This window comes from Buteo buteo, chromosome 1 (assembly GCF_964188355.1).
Source record: "Buteo buteo chromosome 1, bButBut1.hap1.1, whole genome shotgun sequence".
In the NCBI taxonomy this organism is placed as follows: Eukaryota; Metazoa; Chordata; class Aves; order Accipitriformes; family Accipitridae; genus Buteo; species Buteo buteo.
Window position 1 is genome coordinate 20,274,913 of NC_134171.1, and position 27,555 is coordinate 20,302,467.

Genomic DNA, 27,555 nt, shown 5'->3' on the forward strand with positions numbered 1-27,555 from the left:
TTCATAACTTACATAGCTTTGTGTTCCTCTATTCAATGAAATTTTCAAGGACTTTAGTGAGACCACAGATCTCAAAATAAGCAGACAGATAAGTTTTCAGTAGTAGTAAATTCGTCATTTTTTTCTCCAGGGATGGGTATCCCTTTATAACCTCTGCTGCACCCTACACCACTGTAACTGGCTAAACCCACAGCAGCTGCTGAGACCATTAATTCTACCTTGCCTCTGCTCCACGCTGATTACTGCAGAGCAAGAGGCAGCACCAAAACTTTCTTATCATCCCAGATGGAAAAAGGCTGAGTCATAGTCAGCTCTTTTCTTAGGCTCTTTTTCAGTGGAAATCTGGAATTTTCAGGAAATGATAGGTTTTTTAAAAAATACAGAATTACTTATCTGAATGTCTAGTGACAACAAACCGTGAGAGGAATAAGGTGATGTTTACTAGGTACTATTACTGAATACATTTATCATATTATGCATGCATATTTGAACCACAATGTACCTAAGACAAAGCAAAGAAATGCTTCTGCGAACATCACATTCTATGCTTTCTTCTCAAGGCAAGTAGGCTCATAAAAAAAAAAAAAAAAAAATCAGAGCCAAATCTATGCCCATGCTTGCTTTCTTTTCAGCAATGAACGTTGCAAGAGATTCGTCTAATTAAAGCCCATTTTCCAAACAGGGGAAGCTAAAATTTGTGGTGAGCAGAACTTCTACAGAAAATGAACTATACTACCAGTTTCACCATTTCAAAAATTAAATACAAACTTCCTTTCGATTTAGCTTCCCCATAGTTCATTCATGCATTGCTTGAAAAGCAGATGACAAATATGTCACCTAACAAAAAATCAGAAGTGGTCAAGCTCTTTCTTCAATAGGGTAAAGTTTATTAACATAATTTATTAACACCATTTGGAAGATATTAATACCATGGTGGCAGTGGATGTTATAAATGTTATATGGACAATGATGCCTAAGTAGGAACGTTAACTTCAGATTAAAAACCTGCAATTTATAATGTGTGTTTCTTTCAGTGCTAGACTGAACATCAGCTTTCATCTGCGTATTTTTTCCAATGACAAAAAGTTCAACTCAACCAAATAATAATTTGTTCTCTCTGGATTTAAGACTGACTAGATGAGATACTCTCCATATTTTGCCCCTCACCCAAGCCAACATTGAGCTGCAGAGTCCACTGTGGTAGTTCCCACACTATTTGTTAGATGCTGCTGTTTTATGGAGCGGAAGCTTTCCACGCTCTGAAAAGAAAATTGGTGACCCACCAGGTGTTGCAAGGCTGTTTCTGACCACCTTGGGACTAGAGTGCACTTGGAAACAAAAGTGCACTCTTGATTTAAAAGGCAAGCAGCAAATCAACAAACCTTGGGGCTCAACAGAACTCGCAATCCAGTGTAAAATTCCTTTACAACGATTTAAGATCATCCTTTCTTACTATTTTCCTCAATTTAAAGGAATTGTCTTGTAGAGCAGCCTTCCTCTCTCTTGTGGTCATCTAACTCACTTGACTGAACATCTTAATCTGCCCAATATAAAAATGTTCAGATAACATTTGTGTTTGTTTACATGCAGTGACAATATTTAACGTACTGCTAAAATCAGTTACTAAAAATATATGTTAAGCAGAACCTACTCCCAAATCCCACTGAGACATTGTAGCTCAGGCCTTCAGGCAGCAAAAGAAAGGAAGGAAAGAGACAGTTGTTATTGTATAAACATTAATTTGATGTCTTACCTACATAGACCAACAATGGTGCAGGAAGTTCCCACTGTTCCATTTTTTTAATACATTTTGCAAAGATTAGAAACACTGCATTTATTAGTGTATGAATTTCATGGAACACTATTTTTGGAAAAAAAAAAAAAAAAAGCCAAACCAAACAACCCTACAGTACCTTAAACTGGTGAGTTTATGATACACATCTGTACTAATGTACAGAACTGCATTACCAGGGTCTTAGACAAATATTTCACCTGCATCTTTTGGAAAATGTGGGGAGGGACAAATGCACTAATGTTAGGTGACTAAATGAAGAGTAATCCATGGAAACAAATGTGCGACCTTCAGTTCTGGAAAGCGTCAAGACGAGAGCCAGTTCCAGAAAGGTGATTGAGAATGCCTACAACGGCCAAGCTAAAGTGGAAATACACCACATCAGGCCAAATGGTTGAACAGCATAGGTTTGTCACAAGGTCTTTTCAGCTTTGTCAAATGTTTTCTTCTAGATGGAAAGGTTAGGTGGAAAAAACACAGAGACAAAAAACTAGAAGCCTAAACCACACTTATCTCCCACCCCCAGCAGCACTGATAGGAAGCCATAAACAACAAAGCCTAATGATGCAAACACCAACAATGGAGCAGCATAATTTACAGTGGTTAAAGAAGACACAATTAGGTGTAATGAGAAGAAAAGAAGCAAAAAGTAAATGTAAATTAAATATTGCACATTTTCCTAACAGCGAGGTCTATTAGGAAGCAGATTAATCTCCCATTACTTGAGTAATTCAAACCCAAATACAATACTTAAGATGCTACAGGGAATAAGCCTGTTCTGGAGACATGGACTAGAAAATTTAAGATCATTTACATTTCCAATTCCTTAGAGTTTATGATTCTACAGAAAAACATTAAAAATACAGCAATAAAATTCATGGAAGTTACAAGAAGTACAAAATTAATAAATAAAATTTGTTGAAAAACATAATGGTCAATATCCTGTGTATCATTTTATATAACTGTTTAAATAAAATAGTTCCCTTTTTTGCCCTGCAGACTATGGAGACAATTTGATTATTTCCAGTATTTAAAACTTTTTTTTTTTCCAGTATACATATTTGAATTAGAGTTTAAAGAGTCTAGTGATTTTTGGTTTCAACTTAACATTTATTAGAAGTTTCTAATTTTGCAAATGTGCTGAACAGTACATTTGTAAAATAACTGTCATTAAAAAAATTATAGCCAAGCTTTTTGTAAATGCAAATATACCCTTGAAAACTAAACAATGCAAGCTGTTCTCTTGAATTTTTACTAACCTGGAAGACTCCACAAGCCAGCAATTTCCAAAGTTCTTAATTTCTTTTCTAGTTCTGCCACTCGATTCCCTAGAATTCTTCAGAAAAAGACAACAAAAACAAAAGCCAGGGACAGTCAGCTGAGATGAGATTCCTTGTTACACTAAGGTAACCAAAGCCCAATTGCTTACATGACTACAGTTGAATTTTTAAATTGTTACTTAACTAGTGCAGTAAACCTGTATACAGTCATCTCTTTTCACTAATGGCTTTGGACAACCTCCCCCAGAGTTAAAAGAAAATGAAATATAGTTGCCTAATCTATCCCATGGTTTTTAAAAAAAAATGTCTAGGATGTACTGGACATTCAGCCTTGGCCCTTCAGTAAAGACAAAGAATACCAACTCACAATATTTCTATTTCATTGCCCGCAAATGTCTCTTCCCAGTTACTCTTACTTTCTCTACAGCTAAAACCAGAAGGTAAAAGCTATGCAGACAAAATATGGAAAACTCAAGGCAGTATCTAGATTGATTCTGAAGTTCTAAGGCACAATTTTGGGCTAGCCCTTTATTCACAGAGGTTTCTCTTATCACTAAGATTGCTTAAAATGGCAAGGAATATCTTTTCCACTACATCTTTTCTTTTAGTGCTGAACTCTGTTTTCTACTTTACTAAAAAGCTTCAAGTTCTTTAGAGCCTTTATCACCCACTCTTAGTTTTCACTGCATTTCTTGGGTCATCTCTTCTTTTGTATCTGATTCCTACACAAATACTATTTGCAGTTAGCCCTCCTGCAGGATTTAACTTTTAGTCTTAATTCTCTCCCCAGATCAAATGAGAGATTTCTATCTTGTAAAGAAAGCCTTTTTCCAATGAATTTTTGAAAGTGTTTCTCTCACAGGCACAGCAAGTCTCCTGGAATCAGAAGTCTGAGTAAATCCCAAACAACACTCAATAGAGTGAGAAACCTAGACGAAGCAGCAATTCTAAACATGACAGCAGAGAAAATGGACAGCAAGTTTTACTCATCAAGTTACAGCAACAGGGTAAGTCAGTTAAATTTGAACTGAATGCTGAGAAAAGCAGGATATCACAACACAGCAAGGCAACAGTACCTTCCCATGCTCACCAGAGCTGTGTAATACTGCACTGCGTGCTCTCCAGCGAGGGTTTTATGCTGCAGACATTTGAGCATACTGGGAATGTCACTACTGACAAGATGGCAGAATCTGGGAAGGGCGTGAAGAATTGCAACCTCAGCAAATATCAAAGGGGCTAGAAACATTGATTAACAAGGACTAAGTATTTTTGAAATTTCTACTGTGAGGGCTCTGCAATGACACAATAAAAGCCTGTAAGTATTTTAAAGATTACAAAAAGAGAAAGAGAAAGATTATAACAAATATCAAAGAAAGCACTGAAAGGTACAGGGGTGTGTATCAGCTAAAAAGTAGACAGTCCATCACATTTACAAGCAGAGGAGAGAAGACATTTGGGAGCAGTTACGTTTGTTTCCCCATTGAAACTCAGTAATCAAAGAGGTTACCCAGCTTATGATGGATCTATCACTGTCTTCTCCAATTACAATCAAAATTGTTCAAGTCTAGATTTCACTTTCGGAATGCTTCCATCTGGTAGGAAAGACTCAGCCTTAATACCTCTGTTTTCATATCCCAGTGTACGGCCCAATGCCCAGCAACTGCACTGTGCAGTACAAAGCAACAGGTGATGGAGAAAGGCACAAGAGCAGCTTCCAAGGAGCTCCACCTTGCGCGCAGGCAGCCCGCTCCCATCTCCCTGTCTAAGGCCCCACCAAGGGTCAGCTGAAGGACATGGAGTTCTGCTGGCTTAGAGGGGCAGGGAACAGGCAGAGATGATGCAAGACTTCTTCTGTGTTATGTTAGCTCAGCCAGGGAGCTGACAAAACAACGGTGATGTGGCTAATGATTGTCGCCACAAACAGGTCACAAGCTTAGAGCACTTCTGCCAGGAGAAGAAAAAATCCTTATTATTTTCATAAGTAGTTCACCAGTAGTTCCAGGGCAGAAAAGGGGGGAAAGATACTGCCCTCCCCGCTAGCTAGCCGTGTCACAGAAGGGAACTCAACCCTCTGCATCAAGTTCAGTTATTTCTACTGCTCTTGTTATTCAGACAACAATAGCAAAGTCACTTTTCTCTTGCTTCTCTTAAAATTTATAGTTCATTTATCAGCTGTAGCACACTATTTCTAAAGGTTTTGGAACAAAGATATCCTGGTAATTCCTACTGGATCCTGAGAAGAGACACTGAGCTATTTTTTAACCTTTGTTGCAGGTTCTCACATAGAAGGATCATTCTGCAGCTCTGAACAACAGTTGGCAAAAAGAGAGGACAATACTTAACCCTGGTCCTTTCATTCAGGAAGACAGCAAAATACATTCAGTGACGTGTATGATTCTAGTTTGCTTCAAACCACAATATCAGTATCTGAAGACAGGTATGGGAGGAATGAACCCCACATAAAGCTGCAAGTTCTTATAGAAACATCTTTTGAAAAATAAAATGTGTAAGCAATCCTGAACACAGCGTGGTTTATCCCATTCCTTCCTTTCCCTTGTGACCTCCAGATAATTTGCCACATTCATATGTGCTGTGGGAAGACTGAGTTGTGGTGGCCTTGAACAGTAGGTATTGTTAAAGAGGCTGCATGGGTTGGTAGCATCAAATTCTGATCTATTTTTTTTATCTCTAGCCACAGTGGAGTAGATCCTTCAACTGAAACAGAAGGATCACGTCATGGACAAAGGTGCTGATAGCTATTTCCATTGTCCTCTGGTCATGTGTCTAATGCAACAAGGGAGTTAGCCTAAACCTCCCTCCAGGATAAGGTTTTACAGAAATCTGTTGTTCATGTAACGGCAGCAATGCTCCTCCCTGAATTCTGAAGCTCCCTTCTGGATCTCCCATGCTTCCTAACATACCTGGCCATAATCTGTAGGGAGCTGTGCTGATTTACTGCACCTGAGCTCCATTCACCTCACTTTCAATTTAGATCTTGCTACAGAAGACATATACCCTCATACAGATACAATCACCCAAATGTCTGCAAATAGGGTCTGTCACGGTCACATATCTAGTTCTATACATCACATGGAAACATTTACCCAGTTACAGACTGACACAGTTCTTTTTGTAATTTTGGTCATGACCAAGCTTGCCCAAGTTAGAAATGTTAAAATTAGTGCAACATGTCTAAGCAGCAGAGCAGCTTCTACACTAATCTGGCTTGCATGGGTGCTGCCAATTTCAGGAACAAATTGCCCTAAAAAGAACATCTAATAAATGGTTTATTTCTGGCAGAAGAAAAAAAAGATTTTTATCCACTTTCTAGGCAGGGTTAGGACTGTTTATTTTTGCATTTATGTAACTATTTAATTTTGAAACACATTACTGCATACAGAATTCATTTACAACTGCTTTTTCAAATTAAAAGCTAATGCACTTCTGAAGAAAAACATACAACATTACTTAAACTTAGCAGTAATAGCCACCAATCACCTAGGGAAAATGACCTGTTTTCTTCTCAAACAAGTTCTTTTTTTCTTAAAAGTGAGACTAAAAAAATAAAGACTGGATTTAGCCTACTTGTTCCTAGGCACATACTCCCACAGCTCCTTTGATCATGCCACATATTTAGAAAAGCAGCAATAATAATAGTGTGTCTGTTCCAAGAGCAAGTGGCAACGGATGTTTTCAACAACAGTGTAACAGCAGAAAGTCAACTTCAACAGCAGACCTACATTCTAATCTACATTAAAAAATCCACTGTCGTCTTATTCCTTCAGTTAATCAGAAAGCAAATCTACCATTCTGCTATTGTAAACTTTCATACCCATACCTTAATCTGCAAACAACAAAAGAGGTTTTGACTTTAAAATAGGTTAACTGTTTGGAGGAAAATAAGTTCATATGGTCTGAAAAGTCTCATTTACTAGTAACAGAATCACTAATAAGTCAATCATCTATCAAATATCAAAAGCAGAACTTCCTCCCTGAATGAAACAACCACCTCAAAATCTCAAGTTCTTTACCCAATAAATCTCACTTTCTTCAAACAACCACCTCAAAGAATAACTGTGTCCTCCAAACATGGTCTTTCTGTAGGAAAAGCCAGGCAAACAGGACAGAGGGGTGAAGGAGAAGACTACTGATTTATGACCTTTTGCCATTACAATTCTCTCTAGCCCCATATCCTTCTCATTTTCTTACTTTGAATGGAGAAATGTCTTCATCAAAAGAATGCATCTTCTACTAGTACCAGTCTATGGACCTGTCTGTTTTACTTGTGCACTTATGTCACTCTCACCTCTAAACTTCAGTTTCTTCCCCATTTCCAGAAGTCAGCAGTATTTACTTGTAACTTTTTACTTGGCAAATAAGTGCCCCCAAAAACGAGCTAATGCACCTCAAATAAAGGATGTTTCTCTGTGATGTCCTACCTGCCTTTCCCTTTTTCACTTTAACTCTTGTGTCTTAGGTGTTCCTACTTGAAGTAATTCCCATTCCTCCTAGCTCCTGAAAAGCTTCTTTAATCCCACTAACGCCAAAGGTGACAAAAAGAATGAGCATACCACACATGAGTGTTGCTGAGGCTCTTCACTCAACTTGCCCAGGATTTATCTATCTTTTTTTTTTTCCCCTGAAGCATCCTGAACTGAATACAACACTACAGCTCTGAGAACACTCCTGACCTGGGAGAGATGTGGACTGTCACCTCCAAGACCTGATCTTCTATTGGGCATAGAATACTAGTTTGTGCACAGATCCGATCTCTACTCCTGCGGCTACGTATGAGCAGTTGGGCATGCAGATAAAAAGAATCATATCTTCTTGCGAAGATTTATCTCAAGAAAACCCGTACTCAATAGTTGAAAGCAGAGACAGTGGTATCAGAAAGTAAAGCCATCATTGCAATGGTACATTTGAGAGATGCAAGAGACTGCATGCAATCAGAGAGAGATACAAAATTAAGAAGTTTTCTATAGTTATGGGCAAGAGTACGCAAACTAGAACATGAGGTAATGATACAGTATCACGATATAAAAGGCAAAGATTGGTTATACCTGGAATAACAAAAATTGTTCTCTGGATGTTTTCCTTCTGATGTTACATTAGCGGTAAGAAGGGAGCAAGGTGTAGCCCTTCACTAGCACTGCTCTGCAGGAATTCCTCTTGCATTACAGGACACACTTATAGACATGAATTAACTGAGCTGCCGTCAGTTAGATCTGGGCTACATTTTCAATGCTTTAGTCTCCCTTTAGCTGATTAGGCATTTGCCTTCTCAAGAGTATTAAGAGTGGCTATAAACTGCTCCTCCACTTCTGTTGCCACATCACTAAGAATTATGCAATGGAGTCTGCCTAGTATCAGAGTTATCAATTTTCAAAATGAATCATCTATTCTAGTGCAATACAGTTTACTTCAGTACTACTCCTTCCTTTCATGAAAGATGTCTGCCTGTTTCTGGCATCGGGTCCTGATGTGCTTTTGAGAAGCCTGAATAACCTCTGATTACTAGTAGTGACTCAGTGTTAAAAAAAAAAAAAGAAAGAAAAAAAGGAAAAAAAAAATGAGCACAGAATCAAGGAGCACTTCCTAGCTGTGATTTTCATACACTGTAAAAGGACAATAATATCAGAATGTCAGAAAATGTGTCAAAAATTATTATATTCTGCAATGATAGGAGCTGTACAAGACACAAAGAATTCTACTGATGAGTAGAACAGCTAAGAGTAAACAAATCTCCTTGAAAGTTCAGTTCAGATTTTTAAAAAAATCATATAGTAGCAATCCAACTGTGTTTACCTCCTACAACTCTTGGCGAAGTAACTATAGGAGCAACAGCTATCATTTGTATGACACATAGGCAGCTAGCCTGTGACAAATGTTACACTAAAACTTTTCAGATCCTTTCCTAGGTGCAACATTTACTACTCCCACCAGTGTTCATTAGCAAATTCCTACATTAAAGACCAATTATCCCGTATCTTCTCCTCCAGTTCAAGGGTGTCCTTCCTCCCAGCAGCTTTTCTTTAGCTCTCCCTACAAACTACTTGCTAGAAGTTCCCTCTGTGTTATTATGGTTTGTCCCAAACCTGAGCAGCAAACCAATCCTTGCCTAGCAGAGGCAGACAGGTCTCTGTCAACCCCAGACTTTACTTTGAAAATGTAATTTTTCTCTAAACACATACCTGATCTTAAAAAACTAAAAAACCCACCAGTTAACAATGACAATGCATTTTTTGTGAAAATGGACCTTCCTTCCCATTTTCCTGAAAATCCCCCCAAACCATAACTTTTCCATAGCTTGGTAAGTTCTGTTTTACTTATAAGTCATGCTACCTACTTGTTGGTTTGCCTTTGGTGTTGTATGACCATGTTTTTTTCATGAATAGTTTCCAGCAATGCAGTGGCCAGTGATTTGAGATCTGAAATGGACTGTGGTGTGGCTGGTAGGCTACATCCATGATCCTCCGACAACAACTCTTGGACTATAATGTTAAAAACACAAATGAGTTTTGGCTTCTCATGCACAGAGATGTGACACAAACATTTACTTAGCATTAAAGAACTATTCTCATTACTTAAATGAATACCTTTTTTTTTTTTTCTTCAATTAACAAAGCCAAAAGACCACAAATACAATCTCCAGCTGGCATGAAGATGGTGGCTTTCTACGCTCATCATTATTCCACAGCAATTGCCAGAATAAGTATAGGCAGACACATCTTATATTAACTTAATTCTGCTTTTGGAAAATTACTTTTGTTCAGAAGGAAACAAACTCATTCTCCTTCAGGCCTACAGACTGGTTAAAATTGGTCATTTCTCTCTCACTTACATTAAAACATAAGCCCACAAGGAAGTCTTTGTATTACTTTTTAGAACTATTATATCCTTCAGGTTATTTAAGACTGATGTGAAAATACAGTCACTCTTTCTCTGCAGCTTAGAGCTTGCACCTCTCAACCACATCAGGAAGTTCACTAGTATCATTAGCTTCTGTAACTAGAATCTGACTCTGCTTTTTTTTATATATATATATATCCACACATGTATATATATATACACACACACACGTGTATGTATGCAAGTAAGCGGAGAAGAGGACAGAAGAGAAGTCAAAAACAGAAAAGCGAGTTTCAACCTACCATGACAAATACTACTGATCTTGTGTGTGTATGAATACAACTAAACAGTAGGGTGCCAGGTATACTGTTTCGCTCAAAGAATTTTTACTTCCCCTTTCTTTCCTAATCTTGATATTTTCTTTGAAGGGGGAAAAAGAGATTACTCCATTTCACTGCCCATGAAGAAACATGGGACAAAAGGATTTCTTGCAAAACATCTGAATGTAAAAGCTTCCAAGAACAGTAGCAGAAAACCTGACTTAAGGTCCCTCCTCTACCACCCAGTCTATTTTTCATTGGAATATGAATTGTGATTGCCATTGTTAGCAGAGCAAAGAGATGAATAAAGAAGTGATTTGTCAGGGTCAAAGTTGCTGAGGGGTTTAGAGAGTGAAAAAAAAAAAAAAGATAAAACTGACAGGGGAGAGAATGAATGGCAGAAGAGTAACAAAAGGAGAAGCAGTACTCAAGAGGCAAATTTTATATAGTCAAGTCAACTGAGAAAAGAACAAAAATTAGCAGATAATAATAAACAGGAAAGAGAAGAAAGATTTTTATTTGGTTGGTGAGGAAAGGGTTACTGAAATTAAGAGGTAAGATGGAAGGAATTCAATGAGATATGCAACACCACGCTGCATTTATGTAATACCTTGCTTTGCAGACAGGACTCCAGTCAGAGCACTGCTACTGGATCTACTATGAGTCTTTGAATTTTTTCGTCTCTCTAGTGCATTCTAAGGAAACAACAAATATCTTATTCAGAAAAACAGTAGCTAACAAATCCTTTCATTAGGAGTAAAGAATCTGGAACTTTGGATTTTGGTCTCTGAACAACTGCAGGGCCTGCAGCTTACACCGATAGTAACCTATGGGAGTGTGACTCTCCTGGAGTATTATCCTCCAGTCAAAACAGTCTTTGCAAAGTCTGTTACAAAGACTCATTCTCATTGCAATCACTTTATTGTAGTCTCTCCCACTCACTCCCCCCAGTACATTTTTAAGACTTGCCTATTTTTTAATCGTTTGCTGAGTGCCAGTGAATATACTCCAGTATCCTGTAGAGAATATCAACTGGGAACAAAATCAGACTTTTCTCAGTATTTCTTTGGATAGGCTTCAAAGGGAAAGCTCAAACTTCTCTATCAGAGTTTCTAGAAGCCCTTTTAGTAGCAAATACTGACTTCCAGGAATTAGCAGCAGAATGATCCTGCTGCGGAAGTCCAGCTCTTCCAAAACAATTACAGTTCTGTGAAACCCACCAGACCACCAAGAAGCTCAGTTCTCACCAATAAACTCTCTGAGAGCCCCAAGTCGTAAGTGTGAACAGAAACTCAAATGAACCTGCTACTTTGAGGAACTTTGCCCATGGACAAAAAGCAATTAGTGCTGTGACTGCTTCATAGTGACCTAAATGGTTAAAAATTCCTACTGACAGTCCTAAGACAACCCTTCTCATGCCCCGACAAGCAGCCCTCCCCTTCCACACCCCAAAATCACTTGCAGAAATAAAGAGTGCTTGACTTCAGGGAAGAGCAAGAGTATTTTGCCCTCAGGATTCAGTCCTGAAGGTTTCATACAAAACAGCATATATCTCAACCCAGGAACAGAAGAACAATGAAGACTTAGCAATCATTAAGAGACATGAAGAAATAGTGTGGCCACTAGGGAACAGGGAGACAAGACCCGCTTGAGACAGCAACACAGTTGCAGTCATTCACCACACACTGCGTGACCTGCTACTCTTCACCTACAAGCAGCCTGGAAAGCTGATCACCCCCCCGCCAAGCAGGAGTTCCCCACAGAACTTAAAAAAGGTACTCAAATTCATTTTTCAAAATACTTTTAATGGTTATCCCTTTGTACTAAATCAACTAAGAAGCCTACAAAGAAGATTGAGCATGTAGTTAAGTACACATACTAATACTTCTTGAATGTTAATGGTGGGCTTTTCTTTGAGGACACAATTTTGTTCTTTAAATGCATACGAACATGAGAATGAACAATAACCTCCACGAACAACGAAGCACAGTTTAGATGATACACTGAGAGGATCTTACCTTATATTTAGTAATATTAGACTTAAGAAGGTTGACTTCCTCTTGAAGTTGTTTTAATCTCTCTTGAAGATACCTGAAAAAGAAATGTAATCCTTTACTTCGTGTTACCTTCAAGTACTGCCTCAAGCGCTTCTCTTTACTATTTGGCATGTCCTCTCTTTGAACTACTGAGAGTTCTTTTCCCTCTGCAGTTCTGTGAGGGATAAAATAACAAAATCTTACTGCTCTTGACCCCATAAAACTTTAAGTAGGGAAACAAATTGCATCAGAAAAGGAGGCTGCCCTTCTGTTAGATTTGCCAAGCATGCTGCACAACCATTTTGTATCGGTTCTCAGGTTTTGAGGGAGGGAAGCTAAAAGGATATATTTATGTCTAGAGGAAATAGTCAGGAAGCATTTACTCGTATCCTCTGTACTTGAAGGGTTGTGAGATGGACACGTGAAGATTTGTATACATGTCAACACAAGACTCAACTATGCAGAACTTTTGCATTGCAATATCCATCACTTACATGGCACTTCTCATTACAAAGCAATCACAAAGTAGAAAATTCAACAGTATAGTTGAAAAATGGTATACAGTTAACTGAAACAGTACAGTTCTTCCTAATAGAGTTTATGCACTTGGATTAGATGGCTATTTCCACATAGGAAAATATCTTTTTCATGTATAAAGGGTTTATAAAATATCCTCTTTCATGTAGTGCAACTGCAGCTGTATTAGGGTTTGTGACAATTTAACTATTCTAGAGAAAAAAAATCATATTGCTGTCAGGGAGCAGAGGGCTTAAATTGATACAGAACTCTGGAGGCCACGCAAAACAGAAAAAAACCCTGGAGTTGCTGGGAGGAAGTAATGCCTTTGGTATTACTTTCCTACCTGAAGCATAAGTCTCTGTAAATGGAAAGTGTCTTACAAGATCTATTTCACTTTAAGGTAACTGTTGACATTAAGGGAGGTACCTGCTATGGCTCTGTCAGTGACTCCTCTCTGTTGTCCTTAGCAGAGACCATAAAACACATTCTTTTCCCATGGAAGTGGCAAGAATATCTGCATGGGTGATTTCACCAGCAACTTTTGTTGGCAAATCACTCCATGTTGACAACCTCTCCCTGTGGTGAGAATTATGTCCGAAACTGTTAACTCAGGGTACTCGAAGTCTCTGTTTCCAATCCAAGATTAGCCCATTACAGCTCATGATGAGTTTCTGAAGACAGTGATTTTTAATATTCTTGCTTTTGGTGCCATACAGTGATGGGAACAAAAAGGTCTGCACTTCTCTTCCTTTTCCTCATTAGCTCTATTTGGAAATACCACTGACATCTCTGTAGCCAAATAAAACACTGGTAACTTCCTGCAGCCTAACTTTCTCAATATTATTTGATAATTAGCTACAGTACAAACAAAACAAATTACCAAAATATCTTAACTTTTATTCTTGGATATATTTTCTTTAAAGTTTTGTTGTGACTGACTTCCTGATGCTCCTGTTAAAGCAATACACTGCTTGTTCTAGGGAAACAGTAAGGTTTGCAATGCACTCACCTGTTCTCCATACATAAAGCATCTACGTCGATGATACGGTTTTCATGCCCTCCTAAGACATGATTAAGTTCTTGGTTTAGTCTGTCAGACTTATCTTGGTAAAAAGAGCGTTCCTCTTTCACATCCTGTAACTCATCCAGTGCAGCCTGAAGATCATATCTCAGAGTCTCGATCTGAGAAGAAAGGAAAGCTGTATGACTATTTTGAAGTTTAAACAAAAGATTACATAGCACCCAAACTGAAAACAGCAACAAGCACTGCATGTCTGAACAGGTTTGATTTTGGGAAGTCAAAAGTCTTTCCAAAGCTCATAACCCCTGGTACTTTTACTCTGTTTTGGTATTACTTCATTAATTTGAAGTTAAGTAACTTCAGCAGTTAGACCTATTTAACAGAATTTCTGGAAAACAACTAAAATCTAACAGTGAAAGAAACCTTAATCCATACTATAATTCTGCTACAAACATATTAACATGGTTTTAGCATATAATTTCTAGGACTCCAGGAATGAACTCAACTGAATAAAAATCTGGCAAATTTGGAGGATGAAGAAAAAGCCTATAAGGGGGAATTTATACTAATTACGGGACTTTCAGCAATGAACTTCCACAGAATAGGAAGAAGAACTGAGGAAAGTAAAAAATAAGCCAGCATGGAGCTGACAGGGTAAACTTTGCTATTAAGCAAAAGGGTGAAGGAGTCCAGTATGAAAGATACTCAAGGACAAAGAACTTCAAACTTCCAAGGAGAGGAAACAGAGAGCATGAGAAAAGTCTGCAATGAGTTGAGGAGTCTCCACTGGCACCTCAGAAAACACTGATAAGCCAGGAGGGACAACAAATGACTACGTAAAAAGAGGCCAGGTGATATACAGAAAGAGTGCAAGCTTGGGAACAGAGATACCAGAGAGAATCACGTTGGAAGAAGACCAAGTGCAGTCAACAGTCTTTCTGGTAAGCTAAAGTAGCCTGCACTTGAGAGGAGATTGAAACTCAAGAAATATGCACCTCCTCCTGGATCACAGAACAGCTCATTCAGGGGGGAACTGACATTGGTATGAATGAGTGTGGGAAGAACAGAGAACGTAAACCCCCAAAATTGTCCAGAAAGCCATGTAGATGAATTGGATGCTGCATGGTACATAGTATTAATACAGACTTGAGGTAGGCAAAAGAGGTCTGATGCAAGAATTTTTCAAAAGATAGGAAGAAATAGCTAAGGGGCAGAAGGAATAGAAGACTAACAACACTTCTACAGAAAATTTGATTCAGAGAATATCTTTAGGAGATGCATCAGCCACCTCATATAGTGTTGAATACTTTTAACAGCTTTCACTGAGGAGTCTCTTTCATTGACAATATTCAATTGTCACAAGTTGTTGCTTCACATTATAAAAAGAGGAGAAACAGTAATCTAGAGAAGGAATTCCTGAGATTAGGAAACTCACTCTACCCACATATGCATGTTTAAATTAGTGCTCAATAACAACTATTTCAGTAAAAATCCCAACACTTTCACCACTATTTGCAATGTTAATCAGCTACCAGCCCTCCAAACACAACAGAAGCCATCATTCACTTGCTACTGCACTAGCTCTGTAAAGCATGACAGTATATGCCCATTTAGTTATTACTTGCTCTCGAGCCGTCTCCAATTGTTGAACAAGGTCCTCCCGTTCATGTGCTGCAAAGTGGCGAGCCCCAACTTCATCATCTCCAAGTCTTTGCTTTGCTATTGTCATTCGAAGGAGCTGTGATTACAAAATCAGATTCGGTAAGCAAGAGAACACAGGCTGTAGCATCAGAGTACATCTGCATTAGAAAGAGTAAAGCTGTCATAGATTTCATCTTTCAGGCCAAACAGCTGGTATTATTTAAACCAGAGGGAATTTTCTGAGCTGAGGGCTCAATCCTGTTCTCAGTGAAAAATTCCAGTCAAACACTCAAAGCATCAACAGGAGCTGAATTAGACCTGCAACAATAGTCACCAGAATATGCAAATTATGAAAGACTAGTAAATACAGACACATGGTCAATGTTTTTTTTAGCAGTCTCAGGAACTAATTCTGGCCAGACTAAAACTAGAGAATTCTCAGAAAGCCATTTTCATATGTAAATCTTAAAATTCTCTGCAGCAGAGAACTCTTCCTAGTTAAGAATAAAAAGGCACTAAGTGGCTTGTCCAGCTTCATTTTACTGATTCCACTTAAAATCCCACTGCACTACATCAGTGCAGAATTTGCATTAACAGCTGCTAATACATTTGCTTGTGCATTATTTTTTTCATCTACTCACTCAGTTAATTCATGTTAAAAACAAAAAAATGGGCCAAAAACAAAAGGACTTGGCCAAAATGCTTAAACAGCTGATGAACTCATGAGCTTTGTGACTGCTGAAAACAGTCTGACTTGAATTAATACAGAGTTATATTCAATATCCAAAGCAAAAAGCAACTACCTTTCAAGAATCATGGCATATTAAAATAACAGTCTATAAGGCATTCAGCATTTACAGTTGTTTATACTGAGTACAACTAGGCAAAAGTGTTGCCTCCCCATGGCCTCATTTGTAGGAGCTCCACAGAGACTAGAGAAACCCACCACAATAACCAGCCTGACTTTCCCTGTGTCTCTGCACCAAGGAATTAATGTACATCATTATATTGCAGAGTTAGAAAAAAATCAATCTTCTGAAGTAGAAGATTGTACATTAAAATCTATCTTTGGTATTTATGGGATGCCAGTCACCATAGCAGCAATGTGCCAATTAAAATCCTGCTGATGCAAGACAGACTACCAAAATCATCCTCCCCACTTATTTCAGCTCCAGTTCAGTGCAAGTCACTGAAGCTAGTACAACTTGTTCTGATAAGCAGCTCACTTGTTCAGGGGAAGCTGTGCCCCCAAAAGTAACTGGTTTTGGCAAACTACGTTGCCCTATCCCCACAGGGAAAGTACAAACCACTGCACAGTTGGTAAGGCTGAATGGATCCTAGGAGATATAATTCCTATTAATTTCTTTATCAAAACAAGTAAGTCAAAAAGGCAACTAGCAAATCCTGGAATGGCTTCATAGCTATGGGACTGGTTTTTTTAAATACTAAAAGGCTCATGAACAAAAGGTATGGTAACGTGATTTAATTCAGTTAGATTAATTTAACTTCTAGAATCTCTCGCTACTGAGAAAGGCAGTAAGAAACAAACGTGATAACATTTTGAGGACTCAATCTTGCTCACAAAAAACTGGAAACAGGAAGGGGAATCACATTTTACCAATGCCTCCAACGCCTGCAGTAGAGCAAAACTTCTGCATAATGCTCGGCACCAGGCGGAGAACTGGATCTGAGCTGTGACTTATGCACTATGACCAACTCTCCTCCAGCCCAGGATGGGGTGAGGCGTAAGATGCAATTATAACTGCAAGCAATTATAACTTGCAAGGTCAAACAGTCTGCCAGTAAAAGGAAAACTATTTACTACTAATTTTGAGGCAAAAAAAAATATGTATAAAGTCTTACAAAACGAATGCTTCAGAAATCCAAATTCAGCCAGTAAAAGCGGCATTATAAACATACATAAAATAAAGTAAAATACCAATCCATAAAACGACAGAGTGCTTCTTCCAGACAGTTGGCCAATCAGAGAGTTGACAGGGCAGAACAGGCCAAGTCCTTTAATTCTGCATTGCGAATGTCTCATGAGGCAGCACCACCTGCTATAAAATTCTTCCTTGAAAATGCTTTGACCCAAAGAGACACTAAGTGTTATGCCAGAGGGTTAAGGGTTTACTTCATATATTAGTGCTTTGTTATAAACTTTATACACCTGCCCTCTGGCTGCTGTATTTTTATTTCTGTCATTCAGAAATCACAGAGGAAAGGACGGCTCAACTTCATTTTGCAGCTAGAGAATAGGTTAATGCTGCCCCTCAGGATTCTGAGCATCCACAGCAAAGTGGATTTAAATTAATGGCACCTAACCAGAGAGAGCTCCTGTTTGTCAAGAACCCGTAGATTGGTAACCAAAATAATCCAGTGCTGCAAGCCACTGTCTTTCTTATATTAATATCACAGCTTTTTCTTAATCAGTGTCAGCTAAAATAATTATTTATAAAGTAGCAACTCTGTAGCAGCCCCACAATGCCCCAAACAGGCTTCACTGTGATAGCTGCTGTGCAGGCTAGGAGTCCACAGACAATGCCTGCACCAATGTTGTACATTCCTGATTCTCTATAAAACATGCAAAAGGAAAAAGGCAACAAGCACAACCAGTAAATTCTTCATGGAAGGCAGAAACTATCATGTTCAGCCACATACACTGACAGCAATTGTCTTCACCACATTGCCTGCAAAATCTTAAAAAGTGGACCAGAACTATGCAAATTTGCTACCTTAAGTCCCATTTCTGCCAAAACATATGCACCACATTTAACATTTCGCACTGTTGCTGCATGAACGATTGCCTGCCTTATAATAACAAACTGTCAGTAATACTGCAGCCATTGTTTTCCACGCATCTTCCTCTCGCTTAGCACTGCCCTCGACAGCTTACAAAACCATTTCTTTGTGTGGGTAGGAATTCAAGTGAAGGCAACTGAGTCATCTAGTGTTCCAGAAGTCTACAGTTTCTCTTATGCTTTCCATTTTCACCCTTTTACAAGACAGAATTAGATTTCCTAACTATCCTCTTCTAAGTTTCAGTAATTGTTCTCCAAGCATTGCTGCCAGAATGTTAGGAAGGAAAGAGATTTACAAATAACTATCACAAACATAGAGTAGTTTTCATGTGTCAGGGCTGATAAGAGATTGTGATCAATCATAAAAATAAATAGTCTTAGATATCTGTTGCTGGAGCGCTGCAGTCTAACTATAGCTGTATTTCTCAAACTGCAGCAACAAATTCTTCCAGAGACTGCCTGAAGAAGTTTTATTTGTGCCAACAGAATTCTAGCTGAAATTAAAGGAAAAAATTAGTCCAGTTAAACCAAACGCAAGTAATTTGTTATTGCCTAACTGATGACGTATTTAAAATTATTTCAACAAGTAAAATGTCACCAGTTTAAAGTATTCTTGCTAATCTGAGTGACTGCATCTTACTAGTAGCAAACACTAAAATGGTGAAAAACAAGTCAGGCTATCAAAACAATTCTTTATCAATAGAGCTAATGTGTGATATTTAAAGAGTTTTTTTTCTTTTTCAGTCCTACAAAGCTCTTGCCACTCAGTGACAAAGCCTGCATGAGTCACCCCTGCTGAAACACAGGCAGAATTGTTCATCCATAAGCAGCTTCACTTGCTGCAAAAGCAGCTGTTTGTTCATCTCCTGCCAGAAGTAAGGTTGACGTAGACCAGCTGGGCAGGATGCCCTCCCTCACTTTGGAAAAAGCAGAGAGAAGAATACAGGGGAAAAACGTAAGAACAAGCAAATTATTATAGTTCTTTGTTTTTGTATATACTATGCATTATCTGGACTCCAATGCCTAAAGTAACCCAGCTGCCAGTACAGGAGAACTGATGAACAGAACAGAATGGCTTCAGGAACAAGCTGCTTTTATCACCAAAGCTAGGAGGGAGCAAAATCTGACACAGGAAGAGAGTGTTAAATCCCTCAGAGAGATGGCAATGCTTTTTTAGGCACTTCAGAAAACAGCAACCTGACTCTAAAATAAGCTCTATTTCTCATTTACCAGGAAAGTGAAGAATGTGTTCCAAAAATGAAAATCCTAGTCTAAATTAATCCCTAGCTGATGCAGTTCTTTCCTCCCTCTATTTAGTGATGCAATACTTTGCATCTTTTGGAGAGGGGCATGGTGGGCAGAATAACTCTTTTTGTGTTTTTCCATTCGTTATGAGGATCATGAATTTAAATTCATGCTGGGAATACAGATTGTCACAAAGATGACCAGCTAATACCAAGTTAACCCGCAAAGGCAAATATAAACAAAGCCAGATCAAGCACAAAGAAGTAGGCTCTGTGTTACCAAGATCACAGTGTTATAAGGAATTAGAATAGGTACATAACCTTGATATTTAAATATGTTGTAGTTTTACTACCTTTGTGTTCTGTTTGTACTTACAAACGATTGTTATCTGTTCAGGACTGGCTTGGAAAAGGATGTATGGCATAATATTAGAACTGGAGAACTGCAAGGCACAGTCTTCTACACTGTAATATAGTTCAAACAATAACATACAAAAGAAGAGAAACACTGGGAAAGCTGGTCTTTGAAGACTTGAGCAAGTTACACTGAATGCTACGCATACTACAAATTCAGGTCTCACTTGACCCTCTCCCAGCTCCCTGCACACCTTCAAGCAAGTTCTTTAAGACAGACAAGAAATAAAACTGCATTATCACAATATACTTATGTTTAAAATAAAATAAATAAAATAAAATGAACTTAAATGGAAAGAAAAAAACCCACCTGAGTAATTAAAAGCCACATCATTTTTATTCACATTTTTAAATCCTGTAACTTTAAAACTGTAGTTGAGGGAGGGAAGTTATCATTCATTATTTGTTTCATTTTTACTTTGTTAACCACCTCGACTCTCAAATTCAACCTCTCACTAGTTTGATCTCTGAATGTACTTTTGCATACCACTCCAGCTGTGAATGTTACACACATTTGGCTTGAGTTTAAATATTTCAATTAACAGAGACAACAGGAGTTTGATTAATACCAAATGGCAGATTTTGAGCAATGTTCCATATAACTTGCTAAATTTAGCAATGAAATAAATTGGTTATGTAAGGGTAATAGGATGAGGGCTTAATACAAATCTCACTAGATATATATTTGTGATCAACTGCTCCATATTTTTGAAGGGAAACATTATGTCTCCCCCAGTTTTGTCATCTACCAAAATTTTGCATTTTCATTGCAAAAAAAATAAAATTATCACATGATGAAGAAGACATGCTTATCTGTATTTATTTCTAAGAGGAAATACCACTAATAAAATATATTTTTAAAAAAAAGGAAGCAAGAAAGAAAGTCTGAGATCATTAAAGCAAGGCTAGGTGCAAAATACATAGTTAAGGACAACAGAGCAAAAGCAGCATACAAAAATATATAATAAGCTGCACTTACTGGTATCCTGTACAAGCTTCTTTTGTTCTACTGGTTTGAGGATTTATTGTAATCAAAGTATTCTAGAAGTTCTGTAACCCATTGTTTTATTTGTTTTCCTAAGAAGTAAATGCAAAACTCCAGCCCAGTTTACACATTCCATGCCATTTACTGATAACAAAAGTTTATAATACCTTATTGTCCCCTTGTACTTCTCCCAGTCTCTGTTGAAGCTCTCTAATCTCTTCTCCAAGATGTTTATTTCGATCTTGTGCCTCACTCAGTAGCTGAGCAAGATTTGCCTAGAAAAGGAGTAAATATCAGTCAGAAGTTAGTGCCTATGGAGAGAAGCGTAAGTGGTGACTTAAACCCTAGACTTACTCCTCATCTGCCAACAACCTTTACTTTTATTGTTGTTGGTACCCAGACTTCATGCTTCATTAGAGATAACAAAAAAAAAAAAGTCATCAGGGTTCCTTTATCTTTAATAGTAGGAAATACATACGGCATGTGTGCATCCAGACTCCCAGAACAGTGCCAGTGCCCAAACCCCAAACAAGACAAAGTGAAAACATCTACACTAGTTCTGGCATCCTGGCTGGTGGGAAGAGCAAAATGCAGAGTACTTTGATAATATTTGCACAAAGTTGCCAAAATAATAGTTTTAAACTTGCATATAATTAGACAAAAGGCACAGCTGAGAAATAATTATGATATAATTATATTCCCTAATACTGTTTAGAGCAGATTCCTAGCCAGTAAAGATGATGCCAGCCAGAGTCCCTGCCCCTATACGGAGCTGTACCATGGATATCTAGTAGCACAAAACTTCAAACGTGACCTGACTTGTGTTGTTAGCTAGTATGTAGACCTCTAGAAAAATAGAGGTGAAAGCTAGAGATTAAAAACAAACACCCCGCCCCCAAATAATCCAGGTCAAAAGCTGACATTCACATTAACCTACTAAGTTAGCAGGGTGAGCAGTCTGGTCTATAATTTTACAATTAAATTCTATCAGCTCGATCACTAACCAAAAAATAATGCAATCTCCTTCTTTCCTATCTACCATATCTGAAAATGAGCAAATACTACAGATAAATTTATTATATTTTTACCCTAAAAATATCTCACAAATCCACAAACGCTGACCCAGCATAGGAAAAGCCTACCAATGACATCTCTTTTAAGAGAGTTATAATCATAGTGGCTAAAGTACAACCTTTCAAGACATTGCCTATGGACAGCTAGGTGTGTCATCCGTTGCCATAAATTAGAAAAGTACAAAAACAAATGAAAAAGGAATTTTCATATCTTCTAAGCAAGACTTGGTAAAGCCCCATGAGTCAGCATTTCTAAGCTACACTTACACATACTGCCTGGGTTTGAGGCCAATGCATCAACTGACTGTTCCTAGTTCTCTCTCAGTATGTTAGGTTTAGCTTTAGATTCCCTACTTGCTGTGCTTCTCTTTCAGCTCCCCCATTTCTCTATTTGGTATCTTTCTCTTTCAGTCCTGCTCTTTTACTCAGTCATTCCCACCACCACTTGATAGTCTCATAGGAAGTTTTTCTGAGTTTTATCTTTAAAACTCATACACTATCAAACGAACAAGGTGTCTGATAGCCATTCCTGCAATCTTTCCCCTTATTTACTAACAACTGCTATTTCCACATGTCCTGTTTTATATTTAAGAGAACTACTAACATGAATATCAACATGAATATAGCTATGCATGCATCTGACCATTTGCAGGATTAGACTATAAAACTATTGTCAACTGGAACTTATGTAGCTGCTATATGAAGAAGATGGCTCCAAATTCCAATTGGTCTAAAAGAGCAACAGGTTCAAACTTTTAAACAGGAAAAATAACTTGAGAAACTGATATATCATACTTGATGAACAACAAGCCTAATTCACTGCTACACCTTCTGTACTGCTGGTGCTCTGAGATCAAAGGTTCAGAAGAAAGTAAGGTAAGTTTCCCACAGTTTTGGAAGACAGTAAAGTATTTTTTAAACTACTGATAAACCTGAAGACTGCAAATAAAGAATTTGGGAAAAGAGTGTAATAGCAAAAAACATGAATAGCCAATTATAGGGCCAAAATTAAGCTGCCTCTAACTTTAAAGACAGCAACCATTCAAGCAATGCAAAAAGTTCCTCAAGTATGCTTTGACATAATTTTTTTTCTATGTTAAACAAATGTGTAATAGTCATTCATATATTGAATGAATCAAGGCACTTCAGAACACATTCAGTCAATGGTTTTGAGAGGTACTTCTTTCTTAATGGCTATTCAAAAGAAAGAAAACAAAGAACCCATGTTTGCAGGAAATTGTATTTAAACAGAAATATCTATGGCTACTGCTCAGATACAATTTTTTTTTTTTTTTTTAAGAAAGCTGACTTTCAATAAAGACCATCCAACCACCAGACTGAGTTAGTTAAAAGGAACACGATTTGCACAAACCTCTCTGAAACACTTCTATTTATAAAGTCCCTTTTTATGAGGAATTTGAACAACTCCTAACACTGCAATGGCACGTGTAATTTCAACACAATCTCACTAATCAGTGTTTACAGCCACAACACCAGGATTCTAGCAGTCTGTAGTCAAAACCTGGCTCCCAGAAACTGCAGAAAAGGCATTACCATGCCTATACTAAATCTTCTGGCTCAGATTTATTTCCTTTAAAACCATTTCTCTGATGCTGAATTTTATTTGTCAGTCACATAAATGACTTAACATGACAAAAACCTTTATACTCAAGACAGGTATTTTGGAAGAAACTTTAAATGAAGAATTTTAGACACCAAAATAAGACAGCCTCGATTAAGCATGCTAAGAGTATTACAATGAGCTAAGTATAGACTTGCTCCTTAATGCAAAGCTTCTATTATACTTCTGTGAAACTAGAACAACCAAGCTATGTCACAGAAGTAGTCTCCAGCAATTATTCATTTCCCTGGCTTAGGGGTTCCATACAACATATGATTTTGATTGTTCTGAGTTTTAAAGGTTTTGGCAAGACCTCATTAAAGCTCTCTGTTAAATGTGGATAGAAGGAGAAATATTTGATTTTCACAAGTGCTCTACTGGGCTTAAAGAGAGCCAGCCAAGAGGATATGTTGAACGACACCTGGACTTGCTACCATTTCTTTGGCATATATAAGGAAACATACCATATGGTTGAAAGATGATAAAACTAACAATGGAGGACAGGCTTCGTGAACATGTATTTTTTAAAGAAAGAGGAGAAATCTATGCAAGGAGAAAGGCGATTCATTTTCCACCTGGCAACTTCTTTTCAATATTCATAGAACAAACACAGAATTCACTTAGAAATTCAGGACAAGTTACTTCAGCAGACAATAAAGCTCGTATCATTTACCTGTGCAACAGAGAACAACTCTCTGAAAATTAGCCAAATTCAGCTCCTCTAGACTCAATTTCTTCAACAGCTTCTTTTGATTCTATGTGAAGCCTTAAAAAGACTCCTGTAACTGTCAGAGACTTTACTTCTTTCACTCGCGCTATTCAAAACTAACTCCAAAGTACTGATGAAGAGAGATTTCTGAGCCATGGGTAATGGGAGGGAAAGACGCAGAGGTCTATACCTTTCTGTTGCCTCACCTTGTCTTGCCTCTGCAACAACCTGCAGCAGTGGAAAAACTGTTTCTCCTACCCTCTCTCAGTGCAACTGTTTGTAATACTAAATAACAGATAGTCCTTCATTCAAGTCTCTGATTAACTGCCTATTATCAATCTTTCTAGAGCTCTGTGCACCTCTGGCGATGTTCAGTTTCCAGCACGTATTCTTGAGCCTCTGCAGCATGACAAGCTATTTGGTTTACACCCATCTGTCACAGGAAGCTTGCATGTATCATAGAATAACTCAGGTTGGAAGGGACCCATAAGGATCATCAAGTCCAACTCCCTGCTTCTTGCAGGACTACCTAAAACTAAACCAGAGGACTAAGAGTGTCGTCCAGATGCTCCTTCAACTCTGACAGTCTTGGTGCCGTGTCCACTTCCCTGGGGAGCCTGTTCCAGTGACCGACCACCGTCTCAGTGAAGTACGATTTGAGTGTAGTCCAAACCCCCACTAAAGTACTAGACATAAGAAACTGTCCCCATATTCCTTTTTTCCTCTGACCAAAAGCAAGCGCAACCATAGCCAATGATCCCCACAGAAGCTAGGAAGAAAGGAGGAAAAGACTAATATGAGAGTGCCGAGTGGGAAGTGCCTACCTTTATTACATAGGGGAAAAGAAGCACCATAAATCAGAACAGACCAGAGAGTGAAAGATTCAATGGGATGGGATCATAGACCTCACCCTTTTCTGCTTAGACTTTGTTAAAATTTGAAAGAACATTTTTGGGACAGGAGGTGGAAGAGTATCTTACTTTTAGCTACAGAGGAGCATCTGAAACTACTGATGAAAATACCTATCAATATTTATTAACATAAGCCAGTGAATACCTGTCAGACAGCAACAGATCTTTGCTCACTACTAACCAATGACCCAAGAAGAAGGGGGGGAAGGGGGGGTGGGACAGACGGACAGACAGAAAAAGTAACTCCAACATCCCTGGCATTATGCACTATACTTGAATTTGGCTCCTTTAACAATTTTGCAAATCTAGCCACACATACACACAGTGTTATTTTTCTTCACACCACTTTAAAAATGATGGATAGTAACACAGTCTTTAATATAGCTCTCAATTCTCTTGCACATAAATCTTATCTGACACTTTAAAAAAAAAAGGAATTTAAAAAAAGGACTTTCTGCCTTTAGATACTGCCTGAAAAAGTAATTTGGCAACAGGGAAGAGGGGGAAAGTTCCAACATACCTTTCCAGTTCAAAAATATTTTTAAATACAAACAAGCATTTCTATGCTGCAGTTTACAGTCTTTTATCTTTCTTTCAGCCACACCTTCAAATAAAGAAGAACACTGAATTATAGGGCTGACAGAAAAAAAACCCCCAACTTTGATGAAACATTAAGCACACTTGATGGGTGTGACTGATAGCAAATTTAATTGCAGTTTCTCCTCCAATGCATTCATATGATTGCAATGGCTGAATTAATACAGAAAAACCTGCTTTGCTTACCAACTATCACTCTCCACTCCAAGGCAGAAGAACTGATGATGTCACCTAGCACTAGCTTCCTTATGATAAAAAGCAAAAATTATTGTATTTTTCTCTTTATGTTGAAAAACCATGTAGAGAAGACTTCTGAAATTATAGGTCCCGGGCATACTAAACAAAATACACTTAATATGGGTCATATATCCCCACAGAAAAACAACAGCAAAAAATTAAAGTCTTGCCAAGCAGCCACTTGACATAAAACAAGAGAAGAAAATCCTCTCCTCCTGTGGGTACCTGCTGCTCTGAGAACCAGGCAGGAATCCCACCACAGAAGCACACCAGTCAAAACTTGACAAGGCTCTGCAAAACAAGAAACTTGCTCACACTGACACACCTTCAAGACACGCAGCAATCGGAATTTTTATAGACCTAATGGAACCAAAAAAGCCATTTTAGCAGTAGACAAATAAAATGAATACTTTTTCTCTCCTTTTCAACCAGTCTTTTGTGTGTTAGTTTAGTATAGTGTTGTACAGGACCAAACACCACCAAGCCAGACCTAGAGCATTTGCCGAAGGCTGACAAACAAATAAGGTTAGCATCAGCTACGGACTCCTTTATGAGGCCAGTTTTTGCAAAGCAACTTGTTAACATACATCATAAGCAACAACCGAGGGTGTCAGTATGAACAACCAGTACCGTGAGAAGTTACTTGGCAGAAATTCCTTCATTGTGAAGGTTCAATAAAGTACTTTGGTCCCCCCATACTTCATATAGGCATCAAGTTTTTGTTAACAGCAGATGAACATAGTCAGAGAAATGATTAATTTGTACTTTTACAAAGACTACTATACTAGGATAGAAGGAAAGATTGTTTCATTGGCTTGTTTTACCAGAAATATTTTAGCTGCTTTGAGATCTTGAGGGCAACTTAAACTGCTGAGATAATGCACAAAAAGAATCAAAATCCCTTAAACATTTTGAGTGTTGTGACTAATTAACAGAATATTTATCGAGAGTATTCAGGTGCAGGGGTGTGGACAAGTGTCTCTCTATTCCATTAAGGTAAGACACAGCAACCAGACGAGAGATCATTGTACACATCAGGTCTGAACAGCTCTCCAAATTTTAAAGAGGGACTATCACATCTATTAGAATCAGCATTTCTTCTCTCCTAGCCTCATGTTTACTGCAGAATCTATGTGTTGAAGAAACAAGTGTCACTTCACAAAGCACAGCTCTTAGTGTGGCTAGGTTTTGCTTACTGCCACCTGCTCCTATCAACAGAACAGCGAATTTCAGTGTGCAGAAACCAAAGTCTCTCTACCAGCTATGGTCTCAGAGCAGGCACATTTTGAAATCCACAGGAATATTGCTCTCTAATACACTGCAAGGGCAAATGATCTCACTGTTTTCCATCTGCTACTCCACACTATGGGAGTCAAACACATGCACATACAAACCAGAGTAAAGCGCGCAGGTCTAAGTTTGGCACATGCGTAATGTTCTTCATCTTCAAATCCTCTGAAGAGAGAAGGAAATCACATTAATCTTCACAGCCCCCTTGTGAG

General features: G+C 38.2%; 1 protein-coding gene across 3 annotated transcripts in view; it reads right to left on the reverse strand.

The window, feature by feature from the left end:
- CCDC149 (coiled-coil domain containing 149) overlaps positions 1 to 27,555 on the reverse strand; it is a 55,031-nt gene that overhangs the window by 11,325 nt on the left and 16,151 nt on the right. For all 3 annotated transcript variants that reach the window (XM_075023925.1, XM_075023916.1, XM_075023906.1), the window contains exons 4-10: positions 21,073 to 21,180; positions 15,442 to 15,558; positions 13,809 to 13,981; positions 12,263 to 12,335; positions 10,855 to 10,939; positions 9,422 to 9,566; positions 3,052 to 3,128 (exon numbers count right to left, since the gene is read on the reverse strand). In XM_075023925.1, the coding sequence (XP_074880026.1) occupies positions 3,052 to 3,128; positions 9,422 to 9,566; positions 10,855 to 10,939; positions 12,263 to 12,335; positions 13,809 to 13,981; positions 15,442 to 15,558; positions 21,073 to 21,180 (778 nt within the window). The remainder of the gene's footprint in view (positions 1 to 3,051; positions 3,129 to 9,421; positions 9,567 to 10,854; positions 10,940 to 12,262; positions 12,336 to 13,808; positions 13,982 to 15,441; positions 15,559 to 21,072; positions 21,181 to 27,555) is intronic.